This window comes from Fusarium fujikuroi, chromosome FFUJ_chr01 (genome assembly GCF_900079805.1).
Source record: "Fusarium fujikuroi IMI 58289 draft genome, chromosome FFUJ_chr01".
Taxonomy (NCBI): domain Eukaryota; kingdom Fungi; phylum Ascomycota; class Sordariomycetes; order Hypocreales; family Nectriaceae; genus Fusarium; species Fusarium fujikuroi.
In genome coordinates, this window is record NC_036622.1 from 2,756,789 (window position 1) to 2,777,347 (window position 20,559).

A 20,559-nucleotide genomic window follows, 5' to 3' on the forward strand; every position below is an offset into this window, starting at 1 on the left:
AAAGGGGAAGCGGAAATGAATGAGGGTCTGCAAAAACAAAAACAGGTATAAATGCCTCGCTCTTCCTTTCTAGGATTTACGGTGAATTGCTGATCCAATAGACAGGCTAATGGGCCAGCAGGCAAGTGGATTGCCTGCCTGGCCTACCTACCTTTTATAGAGCACTAGGGGTCATCCAATTCATGGTCCTATGCTGGTAGGACCTTGGGTAAGGTATTTCTTGTGACTCCTTTGTGTGTATTTTAGGATTTATCGAAAAGTCTAGTTCGAGTCATGCAATATATACGCAACCATTGCGATAGAGGAGCGAGCCCAATTGAGGCCAGATCGTTGTAACCTTCATATAAAATTTGATATAGTTGAAGGGAATATAATGAAAGCACCGATGGCCCGGAGATATGGACAAGATGCTCCGACTTTTGCTGACTCATTCACAAACACTTCTCGGAAGCGTCGGAGTCGGCGATAACCTTCGCCGTCCTCATCCATCGCATCATCAAGACCGGCCTACAAAAGTAAGAAGCTCCGATGGAGCTCGATCCTCGTCTTGGCGCAACTGGCGATAGAGCCTCAGCATTAGCAAATTTCGGCGCGGAAGCAACGTCAAGACCATCACCGGTCCATCACGTCCCTCATAGCAATAGTGCTCTGATACCAGTCCACGGCGCACAGGATGATCACAACAGTGCCGAAAACACCCCCAGCGCATCGACTGAAAATCGAGATACGCCGCAACATCAAAACCAGCAGCTTCACGATGCCGAAAACGACGGAGATGGAACCGATCCGAAGCGACCGAGGGCCTGTGAGGCATGTCGTGGGCTGAAGGTTCGCTGCGAACCGGATCCCAGTGACGAGGGACCTTGTAAGAGGTGCCGGAAAGCTGGAAGGAATTGCGTCGTGACAATGCCAACGCGAAAGCGCCAGAAGAAGACGGACAGCAGAGTGGCTGAGCTGGAAAAGAAAATCGATGCCTTGACAGCGAGCTTACAAGCAAGAGCGGCACCTGGAGGTGGCCAGGCGCATACGCAAAACCAAGGTCACGGCTGGGGAGAGTCTCCTGGAAATGTTGCGCCTAAACCACCCAACGAATCAAACACAGCCACTTCTTCTCACAATAACATGAAATGGCGAACCCCCGGGCAAACCCCTGCATGGGGATCGTTTTCATCGGCACAGTCTCCCATGCCGTCGATGCCGACCGTGGAACAAACAACAGGCCGCGCATCCCCAGCCCAGTCCACAGCAGCACTAGCTACAGCAGCCACTGGGCAAAAGAGGAAGTTTACAGATGGCCGCGAAGGCTCATCTGAACAGCTTGCTACTGAGGAAACACCAGCCGAAGCTCTGGCGGCTTATCTCACAAGGGCAAAGGGTGGTGATATCGTAGACCGTGGTGTTATCACGATGGAGAAAGCTGTTGAGCTATTTGCTCGTTACAATGACCATATGATTTCACACCTGCCGGCTATTATTTTCCAACCTGGTTTCACGGCATCCGAGCTCAGAAAAACAAAACCTATACTGTTTCTGGCCATCATGGCAGTGGCCTCTGCTGAGTCCCCCACTCTCCAGAAGGTGCTTCAAAAAGAGATGAAGCTCACATTCGCCGAAAAGGTGATGCTTTCGGGCGAGAAAGGCTTAGAGCTAGTGCAAGCACTCAATGTAGCCGTGATCTGGTATTGGCCACCAGAACATTTTGAGGAGCTGAAGTTTTATCAGTTAGTCCACACGGCGGCTGTTATGGCCATCGATATTGGACTCGGCCAGAAATTGAAGCAGCGCCGTGGAATAGTCGTGCCTGATACCTGGCGTCCTAACCCAAGTACCGGACCAGGTGGTCAGAGCCGTCGATGGGCACCCCCTGATCCTACAAGCATAGAGAGTCGCCGTACATGGCTGACATGCTATTTCCTGGCAACCAACACTTCTATGGCCCTCCATCGACCGAATCTCATCCGATGGACCCCCTTCATGGAAGAGAGCCTTCATCCTTTGCAGTCGTCGCCAAACGCTGCGCCAACGGATGCTTACTTCTGCCATCTGGTCTGGACACATCACCTTTCCGAGCAAGTTAATGTGCAGTTCTCTCTCGATGACCCGACATTTGACGTCCATATCTCAGAAACGAGAACACAGCATATCCTCAAAGGCCTCGAAAAGGACCTGAAACGGTACAGAGAGAAGGTCCCCTCTGAGTTGCTACAACGTATGTACTTAGTAAACCAACAGCTGGAATCGTTCACTGACCAAATTAGCAACGCTTCTGATAAGTTTCGGCGTCCTCAATTTGTACATGCATGAGGTGGCGTTGCAGGCTCGTACAAGCGAACCTCTGCGACCTCCATTCTCAACAAGCTCTCTCCAGGAAGGGCTTGTAGGGGGGGATAGACTATCCCCAGCACATATCAGTGCTATATCCGTATGCCTCGGCTCTATCAAAGAAATGCTTGGCACATTTCTAGCCATGGACGTTTTCAGCATACGCTGCTTACCTGTGTTCAACTTTGTCCGGGTCGCATATGCCGTCGTTATGCTCATCAAGCTCTACTTCTCGGCCTCAGCCGCAGGCTCAGAGCTAGGCCGCGTTATTGATAAGGAAGATATGCAAGTCGGAAAATATCTTGATAACCTGCTTGACAAATTCCGCGCAACTGCAGCGGAGGATCGTTGTCGCCCAGCAGCCAAGTTCCTTGTGGTACTCGTTATGCTTCGTAGCTGGTTTTATAGACAAGCTGAGTCGGAAGCCAAAGAATCGAAGCCACTTCCAACAGCTTCCGCGATAACACCATCTCCTTCGCAGGCACAACAGCAGCCTCCCCTACCTGCCAACGTTTCGGCACCACAACCTTCTGACCACGCATCTACGGCCAACACTCCACTCCAACTCCTTTCAGAAGTTGCTACCGGAGCAGGCTCCCGAAACCGTGACTCTTCAGCTAGCAGGCCTTCGATGGTTGGATGGGGCTCAAACATGCCGCAGCCTCCGCAGCCCTTCTTCCATGACACCCCCGATAACAATTCAAGCTCTACCGCCTCCATGCCCTACCACAACGAGCCATTTCCCGCAGATTTGGCTGCCGCTATGGCGCCCGCAATGCCATGACTACCCCCCACAGCGGATGGGATGGGCGGCTTTAACTCTGGAGATCTTCTTGACTTTGCAGGCTGGGATCTGGAAGGCATGGGCATGGGCATGGGATCACAGGGGATGTGGGAAGATGGGATGCGTATTTTCCTCGAGGAGCCCTGGTTTAACACCATGTTCCAAGGCAACCCACCAGTTGGCAACAACGCCATGAACTTCTGATACCCTCCCATAAGCCACCCCCGCTGACAAAAATAGATATTGGTGGCTTATCTTCCACGTTGTCAATTCAGACTTTGACTGTATATCTAAGCAGCCACGTCAGACTTGGTTTTCTGCACGAGTACTCCTCATGGAGCAAAAAGAAAACGCCTGAGTTGAAGGCTAGGCATCAAAAGCAACCAGCCTAAGATCAGCTGAACCTACACTAAACTTGCCTTAATCTTTTTGTCGCCCCATGATAGACGTCTGGAGTTTTCTTGCCTCACTCAAGTACTCAATCGAAATGCCCGGATGTTTGTGTCTCGAACAGTCGGCTCACCGAACGCACCCCCCGGTATGCATGTGGGCTGCAGCTTCAAATGCATGTTTTTTAGGTGCATTGGCGCCAGTATAGATTTGCATGTACTCGAAGCGGTGTGAGCGTTACTTGTCGGTTGTCTGTGAGAAGACCGAATTTACTGAAACATTATTCACATGCTCTTTAGCTGGGAGTCTGGGCTATGTATTAATTAGATTATGGATCATCAATCGCAAACTTCTAATAAAGCCGGAGACATAAGTTCTACTAAATGGAGGATTTCGATGCATGTATTTGACCGTATGACCTTCTACGAAATCTTGTATCTACATGATCTTGCGGTTTAACAAGCTTGCTCAAGTCACGAATCCTTCGGAAGGACGGTCTAATGATAAGACCAGTTCCATTCATTCTAGCTGTGGTCTATCACACCATTGGCACTGAACGCCCCGGCTATCATTTGCTTCCAGTTCCATGATCCCATTCTCTTAGGTCCCGGCTCATGGCGGTAAAAGAATCACCGTGTCCCTCGATGTTCCTATGCTCGGAAGCGTCGATAGTCCCTATCCTCTTCGCGCACCATTTCCACCAGGTTCCTAGTTACAAATATTGGCATTCCTGTACTCATAAAACGAAGCCATAACGCCAACAACTGATCAAGTTCAAATATTCCCTATGCTCGCTCTTGTCGTGATTTATAATTCGAAGTTTCCCCTCCCACCGTCCTTCAATGCCTTGTTTCAAGATAACCTGTTACCGCTCCTTTGTACGCCTTTGAGTGTTTGATACAGCTTTGCATTTTTTGTGACCAGTTTCGCATTTTCCATAGATCCCGCTAGAAAAGTTCATTGCAAAACACCAAAAGTATAAAACAAAATAAAAGCCATGTTTTCAGCAACAGATCTCCTTCAAGGGATAATTGCTGAAAACGGCAAATCATGTCAGGAACAAAATTGCGCAATGCAGCTGGAATTTAGAAGGAAGCATACGGCTATTAGGAGCGCCGGACAACTGTGGCAAGGTGGGCGAATCGTCATTGTTGGTTTCATCATCGTCGTCGTTATCATCTTTTGAGTGAACATGTATCTGAGGTGTGGATGCTTTCAGTCCATGTAGAAATCACCCTTCAAAATTCTCTCCTGAAAGGCATCAGGCTTTGGTCTTTCAGGCTGTCTCGGCGGCTGCTTGACAGAAGAAGCCTGGGCAGGAGGCTGCGGCATCTCAGAAACAGATTTCGCGCGGTCGTGAATGGAGCCCCGGGGTGGGGAGGAGGAGGCGAGCGAGAAGGAAGCCCGAGGAGCACCGATGACGGAACTCTCGGCACGAGATCTAAGCTGCTCGGACCAGTTGAAACCCTGCTGGTCTGGGCGCGAAATAAAATTGTCAGATGTGGCTCTTGGATTTTTGGTGTTGCTTGCCTGTGTGACAGAAGAAGCGAGGCTGGGGCGACGTCCAGCAGACAAAGCTGCCGCAAGGCTGGACCCTTGACTGGGGGAGCCAACAAGCGACGCCTTCCGACCACTTGGGACGGGGCGCCCGTTTTGAGAAGTAGGAGGAGAGGATGGGCTATTACCATTGCCAGGGCTTCCATTTGGGCGAATGTTGCGCATGTTCGAAGTGCCAAAGCTCATTCGTCGAACGAATGGTGTTGTGGGTGCAGTCTTGGAGTACATGTCGTCATCTTCAATGGCACTCTCATCAATAGAATCCGAGTTGTTGGAGTTTGTCGACATGCTGCCTCGACGAATGAAAGAGGTGTTTGTGGGCGAAGTGCCCGATAGACCAAGTGTGGTCACGGAGAGACGTCGACGACTAGTGTCGACTGGACCCGAGGACTGATTTGGAAAGCCGTTGCTGTTGGGAACCGAGTTGCCTCTTTGAAAGAGATTGGTCAATGCAGCCTGGGTGATTGATCCTCGTCTGTTGCGTGTGTACATTTCGGCGTTGGTGTTATTGTTGGGGGGTACTGTGTCTGTGGACATGATGGGCGACTAAGAACGACAGCAGTCGCCGATAGTTATAGTTTTGAAGATGTTGTGATATGGGGAGATATGCCAGGTAATGGCGCCAGAGTGGTTCGAGAATGGCAGCAACAGCGTTTCACGTGAATTTGATGGTGGGATGGTGTTTAGAGAATTGTGGGCTGCCGAGAGCGTTTTCTAAGAGGTGAACAATCCTAAAAATGAGAACAAAGAAGTCGCGATAGGTCGAGTAAAGGGGGGAAGAAAGAGAAGAAGAAAGAGTTTAGAAAACCGAGATGGGAACGGGGGGAACCGAGGGTTGATAAGGCGGGACAGTGATGGGTTGGTGAAGAGGACGAAATGGGGTCAAATCAACTCTAAAACAGGGGAGAAGAGACAGCTGGTTAGCGATGAGAGATCGCCGTTGCCGGTTTGGGTAAAAGGCAACCTTTAGGTCAACGTTGGAGGGGAAATCGGCAGTCAGCGGCAACTTGAGAATCGAGCGAGACCGGCGCAACATCCATGCCCAAGGTATCAGCATCAATCAGTGTTAGTCTACCTACTAACTCAGGCCAGAATGAAATCGAGAGTCGTCCGTCAGTGAAGAGTCAAGACCAGGATCTGAGGCGGACGGTAGCATTCAAGAACCGACCAGGGGGGCCTTTGGTTCGTGGACCACTTTGGTAGGCAGGCTAGCAGGTAGGCATGTATGTATGCTCGTTTGTCGAGCTGACGCCGGTACATGCAGTCGCGGCTAGCTTCAAGGTCGTTCTGTGATGGGGGGGTTTGAGTGACGGATGAGACCTCTACTAGAAAAGATGGGGCAAAATGAAGGGAAATGGCTGCAGCGCGTAGATTGAGCCCTGGGGGTCGAGTGACGTAGTCGCTGCAGAGTGGAGTTTCCCGCCGGAATCGGGATCGGGGTTGGCCAAGCTGTTCAAGGATGCCTAGGGCAAATCTGCGTCGTGGGGCACTAGGTACCTAACCAGCACTGTACAAATGCTCAAGGGTTCATCGTGGAGGGTGTCCTCTCCCGAAAGAAATGGAGAATGCCCTGGGGTTGAACCCTTGTCTCTTGTCGCTTACCCAGTTCTGGATCTGAACTTCTGAACAAGAGGCTAATGGCTTATTTCGGTCTGGGGTATCTGCCCGGTCACTAATCTTGATATCTATGGTCTCTTGGGCTCCCACGTAGCTGTCAGTTGGACTCGAACTTCGTAACTCGGAGATCTCGTTTGTGTAACAGTCGGTTGGATAGGCGGTTCTCTTTTCATCTATCACTGCTGATAGACTGCCGAAGCCCATATCGGCAAGATCTGATTGCATCAGAAGTAGAACATAGCGTACCCACGCGGACTGGTGTTGAGAGGCTGTTGGTGGATTTTCTTGGCTATAGAACCGAGGAATGATGATCTATCCTTGTGCAATATTTCGTTGAGGGCGGATGCGTTGAGGTACATCGTAGTTTTTCAGTCAACAATCTAAGGGACCTGTGAGGCAGAGTACCTCCTCGATCGCCCATCCCGGTTCAACATTCTCGTCTACTGATGATCCATGTCAGACATTTCATTTCCAAGAAGAACGCTGCGATGTCAGAAGCTCTCTCGGGGCTGGATCAAGCGTTTTGAGCTGTCAGGGCACGTCCTAATAGGGCAATGAAGCAGAATTGGAAGGGGGGACACCACCGGTAGGTTTAACCGCTCTTCTTGATGTAGCCGACGAACTTCGTAGCTTGAGCCGTAGTAGCGTAGGTATTAGCAGTTTCACAGTTGTGTGTTTGCCTTTTTTCAGATTGAGGGCACGTGAAAGGTACATGGCATTCACGAACGTCTCTTATTGTCCAGTCAAGATGACTCACAAAGAGGAAGCAATACCTTATCTCCCTTTATATCATCATGCTTTGATAGGTAGTTAACTATAGGTACGACTATCGCAGGTACTGTCTCTCTGGGTTTGATACTTTCTCCTCGGTTGACGAACGGAAACAAGACCTTTCCCTGCTCTCCTCTACTTACCTCGCGTAGAAAACACATGACACATGACACCTGGCCCTTTTCTCCTTTTTCCCATCAACATCTATCTATGAACACGCCAACTCTTATACATGCCCATTTTCTTCTGGTGGCCGGACAACATGACCAAATTCCATATTGGGCTTCGACCTCTTGCATGTAGTTTTTACCTCTTATAGCAGGCCCTGGGTAATGCGCCCCACTGGTCCCTGTTCCCCACGGCATCTGCGGCTTCACACAGACCATTGTTAGCGCCGTTTGGTTGACTGCGGAGAAAACGGGTGTAAAGGGACCGCCCCAGTAAGCCAATCTTATCTCGAAAAAGGCGCCTCGTAGGGCACCTTAGAACATCCGCAACGGAAAGCGATCCCAGCGCGTCCCGTCTACGTCACAAATGGATACGTACTGTGGAATGCTTGCCATTTTGCGGGGTAGGTAGTTCTCTGTAACGAAAAGGCAACAACCAACTGAGACAAACTTTCAAGCATTTTATCGCAGGGATTGCGACTCTGCCTCACAGGCACAGTTCAACAGCAGCAACAGAGATGGAGATGTGACGATTCTGGAGGAGGATCATCAGAGGTTTCTCTCGATCTCACACTTTCGCGCCAGCTTATCTCGACTTTCTGCTACAGCACGAAGCACCGACAGACGACCGAGCCAACAATAACTTGTGATAGGTCGCCCACCAACTACCAATTCTGTGTGTCTTATTATGTGCCAAACTGAGCATGGTGTCCAGAAATATAATGACAGTCCAGCAAGCGAAACTCTTGGGCGTTGCTAGCCTCTTTGTCATCAGACAAGCCCATATGCTTACTGCTAGCACCGCAACGCCATCAGCAAACAGGTTGGTGGGAGGGGGGATTGAATGCGATGATAAGATACCGACGACGTAACTGTAATGTGCATACGAAACACTGTAATCTTCATTAGCTTAGCTTTGGTGCTGAAAAGGCCCCCCCGCCCAGAACTCTTGAACATGTTGACAGTTTGACTCGACCTCATGTCCAATCCAATTTCAGCTGTTGGCAGCCCATCACACCTCAGTTTCCCCCTTGACATGACTCTTGTCAAAACCTTGCATCACACACGGCCTGGTCCATGCTTTTAGCGTCGAGCATCTTAGATCAAGTGATGCTCCTGTCTGGTGTTATCTCAAGCTTCAACAGCGATCAGCATCGCTCGGGGATTTGGGCGCTATGAAGCGATGGCACACGGTGGGTGGCAGAGTCGTCATCACCATGCCATATCCATATTCCGGCATTTATTAGCAATGATTGCAGCAACCTTTTCATCTCGTTTGCGTTTTGGGACTCCATGTTGGCAGGTATACCTGTCGCTGTTCAAAGTACAGCCCATCGTGTTACTTTTTAGAGACATTCCACATGTTTGTGTCTACGTGACATCTTGTCTTTTTTTTTCTTTTTTTTCAATGCTTTCATGGTTATTTCTTCCACGGGGGAATCCATAAACGGACGGCGACTGTTAGCCTTTGGACTTCCCCAAATGCCACGTTATTCAGGAGGTCTGAACTCCGACTAAACACGCACGGTTAAGTTCACTACCTGGAAGCTAAAAACAGCGTAACGGGGCCCTGGTCCGCTGTTTAATGTCTAAAGCAAACCTCCAGATAGCCAATCATGAACCGGGAATACTACCCCGCGTCCACCCACATGCTCCCGAGACCGGCTCACGGCATCCTCGGCCGCTGAGGTGCATTGGTGTCCTTGGCTTTGGCTTTCGACTTCGACAGCCTGTCTGTCTTTTTGAGCTTTTGATCATGATTCCTCAACCCCTTTACACCCTCTTTGGTGTCTTATGTGCTCGATGCAACTCGCCCAACACTACCTGTCTCTTGATTAATGACGATTAGTTGGCCTATACTCGTTGAGGCCTGTTGCTTCTGGTATTCACCGTCCGGGGTGGCAGTTTTGTGGACTTGTTGAATTGATAGCAGCCATCTATAGACAAAATTTTCATGTATGGAATCGCATTGTCTGGAATCCAAGACCATGAATCGGAGGGATGAGGTTGGGTCTTGGCCATCACACCAGCAAGAGATTGGCGAACTTGGTGGCGGCCATAGCCACCTGTGGGTGCATAGATAGCGTCAAAGAGGGGATGCAAAGCTAGGAAGTTATCCACGATGCCACAGCTTGCAGCCCACAGCCGAACAATGGGTTTGCTGCACTGTAATACACACTAGCTCAATGGTAGGTCTGTCCCTGATGGTGGGTGGGGGACAACATCATCAGCGTCAAGCCCACCCATGTTCTTGAAGGTCTGGACCTTGGTGAGCGTGTCGATCTGATTCGAGCCATCCAATGGATATCCTCGCCAGAAAACACTACATAACAGAATGATTATGTGCTTCACTTACTGGAATCTGCTGTTCCCTCACCCATCTCCTGTCTCATCCCCATTCCTCACTCTTTTCTCACCTTTAATCGAAATCCCCTCCTCTTTGTCTCCTGTCTTTGAAGCATACGGCTCAACCTTTTGTCTTGCATATCGTATTTGTGTCTATTCTTCTAATCTTCCCATTATTTTCTACTCGTCTTCAGTACTCTCCGCTCTGTTGTTCTTCACCGCCGTTGTTTACACTCCCACCTTATCTTAACTTGTTCCCCACGCTCCGTGCATTTCTTTCGTCCTTCTTCTCACCTTGTCTTCGGCCCTCCCTCGCCTATTACTCGCATCGAATATGACCTGAACCCCGCCGCCGGTCAATCGGCCCGCTCCCCATCAGCAATGCACCTCCTCCTTTTGTTCCCTTGACAGCATGAATGGTTCTCGATTTGCAGTCGACCGCCGCTCTTTCGTAGAAACACCACTCCTTTGCAACTCATTCCAGCACCATCGCTCGCATTTGTAACTCTTCAGCCATTTTACAACTCACCACGGAAAAGCTCATGAAAGAAAACAACTGTGTAAGTGGGCTGTCACTAACCGATGTAGACCCTCCCGTTACCTCAAGCCTGTGACGCAGCCCTTGGTCATCACCAGGGCATGAGAAGCACGATATTCCTGCCGAAACTTGCATGATATGATGAAGAAAAAAAGGTCAAACTGGTATGACTTTGAGGATGTTGCTGTAGGGTGACAGTACTCACAAATTGTAGATCGTCTCGGAACGAGCTACACGTAGCAACATACTACCCTACATGGAGTTGGAGAACATATGGAGGGAGGATTTTTGTTCGCAGGTCAGGTTCAACATGGAGGTTAGCCTTTTGTAAATAGGGACTCCGCTGATCCCTCATGAAAGCGAATCCTGTGTAGTCATCAAGGCTCCAAGACAAGCAATGAGAAGATCTTTCCAAGCCAGTGCTCTCACTCGATGAACTGCAATGCACCCAACTTGATGCACCAGAATTGAACAAAATGGTAAGAGTCACAACTATAAGTGCTATAGAGTGGAAATAAATTCATCTTTGAAAAAATGTGTGATAATGATATTTTTATTGTGATCGTCTTTCATAGCATATAGTTAAGCATATAAACATCATTGCATGTCTATGATATCAATCTTGAGATTAGCATAATGTATAAGTGGAATATCCAGCATTTGACTGTAGTCCTTGGTATATTTGAAGCCGATAGATGGCTGAAGCTTTCTGTTTGTCACTTGCTGTTGGTGCTTCATGAAAGACAGATTTGCCCAGTTCCTGTTCTTCAGACAAGAGACTCGATGCTCATACCATGTCTGATTCAAGAACGTCGATGCTCTAATATCATGCAATACATGTCTCTGAATGCGATCTGCTTTAAGATCATCATTATCGCCAGTAAGGACTTTAGTCTACTATAGTGCTGCGGCATTACTACATAAATCATTCGATGCATTTGCGTCTCAGTATCGCTAAAAGGAGTCGCCATGCCTACTACTCAATATTTCTGTCGTCAAACAGAATCTTTCTTCCTAATAAGAAGGGCTTGGTTCACTGCGATTTTACGCAGCCTCTGCTCTTCTTTGACCACACAACCCACAAACCCCACAATCGCCAGCATTGCGATACTGTGTAGTTTTACACGCGTCGCTTGAACACTGCCACGAGTCTGTTGTTGAGGCATCCAATACATTGGCACACATTGCACATGTAAGTGCTAAATTAGGATTGTCGTAAGAGCACATGGAGCAAGTTCCGCCAGAGCGTGCCTGTTTGCTTGTCGAGTCGGCTGGCCGAGCTGAACCCTGGGGGGGCGAAACAGGGGGCCCTTTGGTGGCTTTTGCATTGTTTGTTGATGTCGTTGGCATCTCAGGCTGCTTAGCTCCTCTTGTGAGTTCTACCTTGGTAGCCCTAGCAAGTGCCGCTATTGGTGGTGACTGGCTGTTGAGATCTTGAGGCTTAGGTTCTTGAGATGGTTCTGTAACTTGTGACTCAGGGGACTCCCTCTTGATGCCCCTAATCATTCTTAGAAGTTCCCGACTCTCATCTCTGGCCCCAGGATCATCTCCATCCTCATCTTCACAGACTTTGACCATGCCCCGGCCTTGTCCATCAAGTAGTCTCTTACCATTCACATCGACAGCATCCTTAGAATCTTCTCCAGGCTCGTCCTCAAATTCGCTGCCGCTCCCGGAATCTGTCTCGTCATTATCTTTGATGGTATCAGGCTCTGTCTTTTGCTTTTCGAAGCGAGCGAGTGCCGCCGCCGCCCGAAGCTCGCGTCCTCTCATGCTTCCCGCAACCCGGGGTTTTGCTTGAATCTTCCTGCCACTCTCTAACTTGACCTTTTCTTCTTCATCGGCACCGAGAGCGACCCCATTCTGGCCAAACTTCTTCAAGATTCGTCTTTCCTTTCGTTCCTGATAGGACAGTTGCGGCTTGGCCCGTCTCTTGCGACGTGATCTGTAAGTACCTCCGCAGAGATGCTCTGGTAGAACCTCATCAGCAAGCACGCTATTCTTTTCCCATTCGCCAGTGGCAAGGTTGGCACCCCTTCCCCATAGACCGTCTCCGGTATAGTTTTTGGACCAAAGCTCGTGCATTCGAGAAGCGTACACGTTTCGAACGGTCCAGAATGCTCTTGAATGATTCATTTGCTTGCAATGTGCCAGCTCATGCATCATGACCATCTGCACATATTTGAAGGGTAGCCAGCGGCCAGTGCTGGGCGACTTGAGAACGAGTTGCACGACTTCGCCTGCATTAAAATTCCGTCCAACGAATTCACGATTTGGCTCGTACTCCTCTAGCGAAGTAACGTACAGGTAGTTTTCTCGCATGATGGGACCTGATAAGGACAAATATCAATACCGTACTACTGCACAAGGAAACCAGTTAACTCACGACATTGTGCTGCTATTCTCTCAAGAAAGTCCTGAGCTATCTGTTTATCTGGGCCCTCTAAGGGCTTGATGAAGACAACATTGGGATTCGGTTGCGATTTCTTTTCATTCAGCCGCTGGTACCCAGCAACCATGTTGCTTCAAAGTCAAGGGTAATGTTTACAGATAGCTCTGAGCACGTATTTCAGTTTTGAACACTCCTGGTAATATTGTGTACCAGGTACCTGGAACCCAAAACTGAAGTGAATGACGCATTGGTACCTAGGGAGTCCGCAATTGAAAGGCGCGTAGAGAGGTACTTTAGAAAACTCACGCCACGCCACGTGACTGGCACGACATCAAATCCTCGACCACTCTAGGTATCTAGGAAGAAAAGAAGACTTAGCACCTCGATCCTAAATAGCAGAAAGATTTAGGTAACTTATGATAAACTTAGGGTAGATTTAGGGTAGATTTAGGATACCTTTTACTAAGTTTATTTTAATACCTTATATCAAAGCCTGGTGTTTTCTTGCTCCCCGAGGCCACCCAAACAATCAGCGAATTATCTAGTCTTACATAGCAACAGGGTTCCGGATTTCATTATAATTTGAAGAATCTTGCGATAAGGGAAACTTCCAAGTATTTATAGCTCAACCTCCGTCGTTCCCTTCTTTTCGTGCTCGGTACTGTGTGCACTATCCGCTCGCGCTCACACTTGCCCCTTTCCTGGCCTGAAGCTCATCATCTCCTTCAATAGAGGTTCGGGCTTCGGGACCAGGTTCCGTGACGTCCATCCATTTGAGTATCCCCGGTATAGAGGCAGCATTGCTCAGTATTGAGTTGCATCCGTGAAAGGGGCTGCAAAGCGGCCGACGATCCATTCTGCTCTCTTAGGTAATGCCTGTTCCCAGGGTACTTGCTCTCCATCAGCATCAGCATTTTGGTCGCCATAGAAGGTATCTATAGCTGTACGTGCTGCATCTATGGTCTTTCTGGTCATAGTATTATGGCTCCCTTGCTTATCTGGAGAATCTGCAGCAACTTTAAAGTACTGTCGAATCTCGCCGTTGAGCTCAAGCCAAAGCTGATAGCCTGGATCACCTTCCTATGGACGGCATACTCCTGCAACAAAATCCTCTGGGTTGCTTGCGACATTTCTGCACTAGAACTCTTCATCCAAAGCATGAAAGGCGTCGTCGATGGCCCAGTTCTTTGCGCGGGTTATGGCTTTGCGGCCATAATGTTTCACTGGCTTAGACATGTCATTTGCCGGTCAGTTGCACGATCTTCGCTGTGAGCTTTTCCGCTGATAATAGAGTCGGCGATGGACAATTAGACACCGCTTTCGGAGTCGGAGCTTTCTTAGGGAGTGTCACTGTCTGACTCTTCAGCCCGCTGGAGTGCCGCGCGTTTTTGCGTCTTGTCGACTTTATTACTTCCCATAGAATCTGATCAAAGCTTAATCCGAAGTCTTCTTGGACTCTTATCTTATTCAATGTAGACTACTCGATCATCTGTCGATGGCCGACCGCAGCGTTACCTCTTGTCAGGGTAGGCAGCGATGCATAAGAGCAATCGTATATCGACAGGAGCATGAATACAAGAGAATAACAACACCCGTAGAAATTTATTAATCTTTAGCCATTACAGCTTCACAATGTGCTGCTATTCGTGTTGCTAATCTGCCCCGGGAATACGGGATCATATTCTCACTGTATATGAGAATCAATCCATGAGGTGGTTAGAATAGTCTTATCCCCATATTTTCGTTATTATTTTAGTTCGATCGGAGACCAAAAGGTTAAGACAGTGTACACGCAGTGAATCACAGTCGCCGCAGTGAATCACAGTCGCCATGGCTGCGCGGCTCTTGAGATGTATTTAAAGGGATCTAACTTTCCTTTCCTCTCATCTCATTTTTCTTCCTTGGCCTCCCTAGACTTCCTTTCCCTCCATTTCTATTTTATCGCAGGAGAATTTCGCCCTGATTTAGCCCGCAGACTCACTACAGACTGTACTGGCTATTACCCGAGCTTGCTATTCAACAGTCCAACATGCCTCCTGATGAGAGTCGCCTTGACAGGCTCGTCAAACAATACCTCGACCCTATCCTTGATGATGCCCATACGAGTGCAGGACAACGGCAATACCATAGTCCTGGACCTGCAATCGACGAGTCACTCTTCAGCGGACGCTTTATGTTGGACATCCGACAGGAGAAAGATTATGCAAATGAAGATAAAGATGAAGATAAAGCTGAAATCGAAGAGCAGCAAAAGCAACTAAAGCAACAAAAGCAAGAGCGTCATGAAGAGTATTACCTAGAGCAGCAAGATGTCATTCCGCCACTCGGAAACCCCATGCGCCGGGAATCTGAAAAGTATCGAGAGCCAGAGAGTCGTCTTGGGGTGACTCTAGACGGCAAGCTCATACATATCGTCCAGTATCTGAAAATGGACGGATGGATGGCGCTGAAGGTGAGTTGATTCACTGAGTCACTCTTGATGGTAGTGCTAACCAGACTTGTCTAGTCCGTTGTCACGAGAAATGATATTTCTGCTGACGTCATTAGAGTTCCTTGGCTGAGAACTGAATTGCAGTCATGGCAAAGGATTGCGGTGATGAAGCTACTCGATGCCTGCAATTCTCCACTCCGGGGACTGATTCTTGCAGATGAAACGGGCCTTGGCAAATCCCTGTCAGCTCTGGTGGCAGCGTTGCTCAAGCGAGATGAGATGCTTCCTCAATGCGGCCCGGTGCTTGTTGTGACCCGCATGAGCTGTTTGACCCAGTGGTATGAGGAGACGATCACTCATTTCAACGATGTAAGTCGAGTCGAGTGACTCTGAACCAAGCAAACCTAAGCTAACAATCGATTATAGGAATATCGCCCAAGAACTATCATTCTGGATAACTCGAATATCTCAGTTCGACGCTTATTGGAATACGACGTTGTCATATACTCAAACTCTTTCCTCAAAAGGAGGTACCTTGATCTGGAGAAACAGGAGCTATTCAGCTCCGTGGTTCATGGCTATGATATCTACACTGCCCAGTCCATTTTCCCGAAGCATAAACGACAACGCATAAGTCAACCATTGCATTCGGATCTGTATGCCGCACTAGACAAAAGGTTCCCAGTTCTGATATTCGACGAGGCTCACGATGGAAGAAATGATGACTCTCAATTATATTCGGCCATTCGATCTCTAGACTATCATCATGCGTTCCTGCTCACTGCAACGCCGGCCTACAACTCCTGGAGTGACTTCGGTTCACTTGTATCATTCCTACCCGGAAGCCCATTCCAGTCTGCAGCTCATTTCAGAGATGTCTTCGCTACGCCGCCCTTAGAACCAAGCGACGTTGGTCGAATGGGTCCTAGAGGGCCATTCCTGGAACTTTTTGTCAATCTTGTCCAGGGAATGACTCTGGGGCGACCAAAATCCGTGCTAGGTCTCGGGAGGTTCATGGAACACAAAATTGAGATGGAACCTTTTTCTCCGAGGTCTGTAGACCTTACCATACTGGCCATGACGACGCAGGGACGAATCAAGATCTGGGGGCTCAAAAGCCTGCCTGGAAAGCATCCATACCGGAAAGCTCAAGTCCATAGTGGGCTTATGTATCTCAGCAGAGCGCAGCATCTTGCAACCCACGAATTTCTTATCGGCTCCAATGGCACTTGCGAGGAAGGGAAGCATGCCAGAGCTGAGTCACTCTCTAATGTACTCGGCCAGTTTCAACGTTTTCTGGACCGTAAGGCAATTGTAAAACACAGGGATACGGTGGCCTCGAGATTTTTACCCGATTTCTTTGCAGAGCAAGCCATTTCTCAAAGTTTATTGTTCAGTTTCCTGCAATGGGCTGCTCAATCCCTGTCCCAGAATGACTCCAATGTTGATACCATTGTGCATAAATGGACGTCTACAATGTCGACACTCGAATTTATGGAGTTCACACTCCGGGAAGATCCTTTTCGCGATGCTATATCAAAGTACATTAAGGACCGATCAGGTCAGGTCGCTCAAGACTTAACTCTCACTCCAAAACTTCAACCTATCGACAATCTTTCCAATGAAGAGTACGAAGAGTTCAAAGAATCGATGAGACTATTGAGCTTCAGGATCGATATACCAAGGAATCTTTTATTGAGTCAAATGGATAATGACACTGAAATGGGCGACCATGACGGTGGTTCCGTCAGTCAGCAATCTGAAGGCGAAGCCATTGACGCCCCTAGAGTCACTCCCAGACCGACAACTCCAGAGTTAGAGGCCCTGCAACAAACCATTTACAGCGACGCAAACTTCACTTACATACAGGACCAAGAGGATCTGGATTATGACCCTGACAATGAACATTTGACCAGAGAAACTATAGTCGAGGATGAGAGCGTTCGCGACGATACAAGGAAACCCAGGCTACCTAACACCTCTGCCACGAAGATGTGGAAGGAGCATCTTCAAGCAATGACAACTGAGGAACTATTATCACCCAAAGCAAGACGGGTGATGGATTTGGTTCAGAACTTGCGCCAGAGTCATCCTCAAGAGAAGATTGTAATTGCATCTGCATCAGTCAAGTTCCTTGATATGCTCCACGAGTATCTTACTCGAAAACTCCCTGATATCCAAACTGCGAGTTACAACGGAAACATCAAGTCAGCGGAAGAGAGAATGCGCATTACTACAGAGTTTAATCTCAACGGAGCAGGCCCTACTATCCTTCTCCTCAGCGCCTCATGTGGTGGCACTGGACTGAACCTTCACGGCGGCTCTCATCTAATAATTACAGAGCATTTCTGGGCGCCGGGACTGAGAGATCAAGTCATTGGACGCATCTACAGGATGCAGCAGACACGAAGCGTCCATGTGTATGAGATTGACACTGGCACTGAGATTGATCTTTTGTTAAAGGAGTTGGTGGGCATCAAGACGACCACAGGAGTGACTCCAGTGGAGCAGGCTTTTCGGCGTTCAGACCTTGCTGATGCCGTTACCCCTCGCTTACCGACAGACCATGAGCTCAGACTAGAGCTGCAGAGATACGATGATCGCGATCATCTTCATACCTTTTCAAAACGTGTGGGGAGGAAGAGAAAGAAGGTATATCGATACACTTCGGATGGCGAGAAGAATCCAGAATATTCGAGCGACTCAGAGGAGTCAGATAAGTCAGATGACTGGGATTATGCTACAAAAGGGGGCCTCGGCAACTTTATGAATCAATTCCCACCCGATAAAGACGATGACTCTGAGGAAGAATATGAGGACGATGCGGACGATGAGGATGATGAGAGTGACCCTGCAAAGACTGGGGAGACATGGGAAGCATTTAGGAGTGGTCTCACCGCGGCCGAAGAAAGAGCCAAGAGACGAGACAACTGGTTTCTATCAGAGGAGCAAAAGAAACCTGCAATGTAATTAATGTATCTTCTACTTCATATCAATCATAGTTGTTATTGCTGAATTGGACTTAGAGTACGGGATGGCGGTCGCAAACAATACCTTAAATGAGATGTTCGTATTATTCACTGGGCTTTAAGAAGTCTACTAGCAAATGAGGCGTTTCCTTTTGAAAAGCTATCTATTGCCATATGAGCAATTCTATTTTTATAGTCGTTCCTCTATTATTTAGATATGTAATTATTCTCATATTCAGTGAAATAAGAAAACGATATCAATTGTATAATATATCCGTAGCTTTGCCCAGAATCACTCTAACTGATCCGAAAGTATTACAGCCTTAGCAACAGCACCTTTGGAGCCATGCCACCTTGTTCATTTTCCTCGTCATATTATCTGCACCCATTGGGCGTGAAACTAAGTCTCCCAGAGCTTTTTGAAAGGGACATGATACTACATGAGATGTTAGTTACTCGCGCTCTCTATAAGTTCCTAGACGGCTCACTATTTCAAGGCTCTTATTCCGAGCAAGCAGATAGTATACGTTATCGTCAATTACTGTGGTGCAATTCAGTCAGTAGTGATGGCGCAACATCAAGAAATGAGGCTTACCACTTCCACTATTGTTGTGTTGCAAATGGGCCTCTTTGCTATCCCACCCCATCAGTAGCCTAGATGCTCGGCCAGGAATAACTGAAGGGTTCTCATGTTGTCCTTGTACAAATTCGCCGTAAGCCAAGCCATGAAGCCCAGCCAACCCACCCTCCTCACAAGCAACGGCGAATGGCTTCATGTTCTCCTCCGTGAAGGTTTCATCAGCGCCCCAACAAGTACAAAACTCAGTAATGGGTGCATGGAGGGCGCGTTCGGCATGACCTATATACTCTGCGATTGGACTGACGACAGGGTGCTCGGCCAGCAGGGCGCGCAAAGAGGCATGCCAATCGGTGGCCGCGGAGCCGGAAACGAAGGCATCATAGGCTGGGCGCGAGGCCCAACGGATACCCAGAACCCAGTAATCAGGTTTCTCGAGGGGCTTTCCAAGGTACACGGACTCGACCCCAGAAATAGACTTGAGGTGATCGGTCACAGATGAGAAAGAAGCAGGAGGGGATTCGGGGTGTTCAACCAGAATGGGTTTGAACTTGATGAGAAGAGATTCAAAGACCACAGACATTGCGGATGTGGATGAACGGTTACGAGTTGGATGTTATGACTATCAGGAGAATGATATTCTTGGTTAAACTTATAGTCGATGGTTGGACCAGACATGAGGAAGTCAATATAGATCCAGGCAGTATTGGTTATAAGTGAAGAGTTCCGTACATGCCTGGACTTTGCCAGATGGTTCTATGAATGGATAGGTACCCAAGAATGACGCATGGCGTCTCTCAAGTTCGATGAGGGGTATCGAACCAATGATGAAGCTCGGCATGTGGCAGCTGAGATTGAGAGTGAGAATAAGAGTGAGGAGAAGGATGAGGCTCTGAACCTGATGGCATGGTAACTTTATCTTACTAGCGGAATTGTAGGGTTCCTGGAAGCTTCTATCTTAGTTCAAAACGAGAACTGAACCCGTTTAGAGTAAGTTAGTTAGAGTCCACCTAAACTAAAGGAGGCAAGAAAACTTGGGACCTTGGTCCTGAGAGAGAAAAAGACTGAGATTATTTACTTAGCCTATTGATGATAAAGTCAGGAAGCAATATGATGAATTTGGTTTGGCATCTTGCCGTCAGGTGTGGATAATACCCTAGCTAAGAGACGCAATCTCTAACAAACATACTATAGCATTATGCTAACATCTCATGGAACAGAATTAAGAGGAACACGGCCATGACTTTAGTAGTTCTATCACCAATTACTACTTTATTACTCCGTACTCGTCTTTCCTTCACCCTTATCATATCTCAACCTCCATACTAACTTACAGAGTAGCGTAGGGGACAAAGTAAACTCAAGATCTTGATCCCAAATAATAAAAAGATTAAATTAAATGAGCATAAGTTTAGTATATCTTTATTAACGTTTAGGATAACTTTTGCTGGGTATATTTTGGCACCCTACATCAATATCTGATGGGCAGCGTACCTAAGGTAGACTGCGTCCAGTTCGGTAATCAGCCCCACAGGCATCGGCCCCTCCTTGGAGCGGATAATCCGGGTGACCACAAGTACCGGCAGTGTCCCCAAACAAGAAGGAGCTGTGGTATTGGTTCAATTGGTGTTCTGTTAATTTACTGGTAGTAGTTATCACATTAGACTCCTTCGCGTCGCGTGTTGTTCTCACTCCTTT

The 20,559-nt window shown here is 48.2% G+C and overlaps 5 protein-coding genes; 2 read left to right on the forward strand and 3 right to left on the reverse strand.

Annotated features, from left to right (window-relative positions):
* Nucleotides 1-528: 528 nt before the first annotated feature.
* Nucleotides 529-3,106, forward strand: FFUJ_01255 (related to cercosporin resistance protein; the record flags this gene model as incomplete). XM_023580761.1 has 2 exons in its annotated part: nucleotides 529-2,209; nucleotides 2,259-3,106. The coding sequence occupies 2 exons, from the start codon at nucleotides 529-531 to the stop codon at nucleotides 3,104-3,106; spliced, it is 2,529 nt and encodes an 842-aa protein (XP_023424293.1).
* Nucleotides 3,107-4,544: 1,438 nt separating this feature from the next.
* Nucleotides 4,545-5,590, reverse strand: FFUJ_01254 (uncharacterized protein; the record flags this gene model as incomplete). XM_023580772.1 has 2 exons in its annotated part: nucleotides 4,545-4,675; nucleotides 4,732-5,590. 2 exons carry the CDS (start codon nucleotides 5,588-5,590, stop codon nucleotides 4,545-4,547), a joined length of 990 nt encoding a protein of 329 aa, XP_023424294.1.
* A 5,946-nt stretch (nucleotides 5,591-11,536) lies between these two features.
* On the reverse strand, nucleotides 11,537-13,011 carry FFUJ_01253 (uncharacterized protein; the record flags this gene model as incomplete). XM_023580784.1 has 2 exons in its annotated part: nucleotides 11,537-12,822; nucleotides 12,879-13,011. The coding sequence occupies 2 exons, from the start codon at nucleotides 13,009-13,011 to the stop codon at nucleotides 11,537-11,539; spliced, it is 1,419 nt and encodes a 472-aa protein (XP_023424295.1).
* A 1,902-nt stretch (nucleotides 13,012-14,913) lies between these two features.
* Nucleotides 14,914-18,285, forward strand: FFUJ_01252 (uncharacterized protein; the record flags this gene model as incomplete). XM_023580795.1 has 3 exons in its annotated part: nucleotides 14,914-15,336; nucleotides 15,391-15,684; nucleotides 15,742-18,285. The coding sequence occupies 3 exons, from the start codon at nucleotides 14,914-14,916 to the stop codon at nucleotides 18,283-18,285; spliced, it is 3,261 nt and encodes a 1,086-aa protein (XP_023424296.1).
* Nucleotides 18,286-18,684: 399 nt separating this feature from the next.
* FFUJ_01251 (uncharacterized protein) lies at nucleotides 18,685-19,444 on the reverse strand (the record flags this gene model as incomplete). XM_023580806.1 has 3 exons in its annotated part: nucleotides 18,685-18,720; nucleotides 18,773-18,825; nucleotides 18,880-19,444. 3 exons carry the CDS (start codon nucleotides 19,442-19,444, stop codon nucleotides 18,685-18,687), a joined length of 654 nt encoding a protein of 217 aa, XP_023424297.1.
* Nucleotides 19,445-20,559: the final 1,115 nt, after the last annotated feature.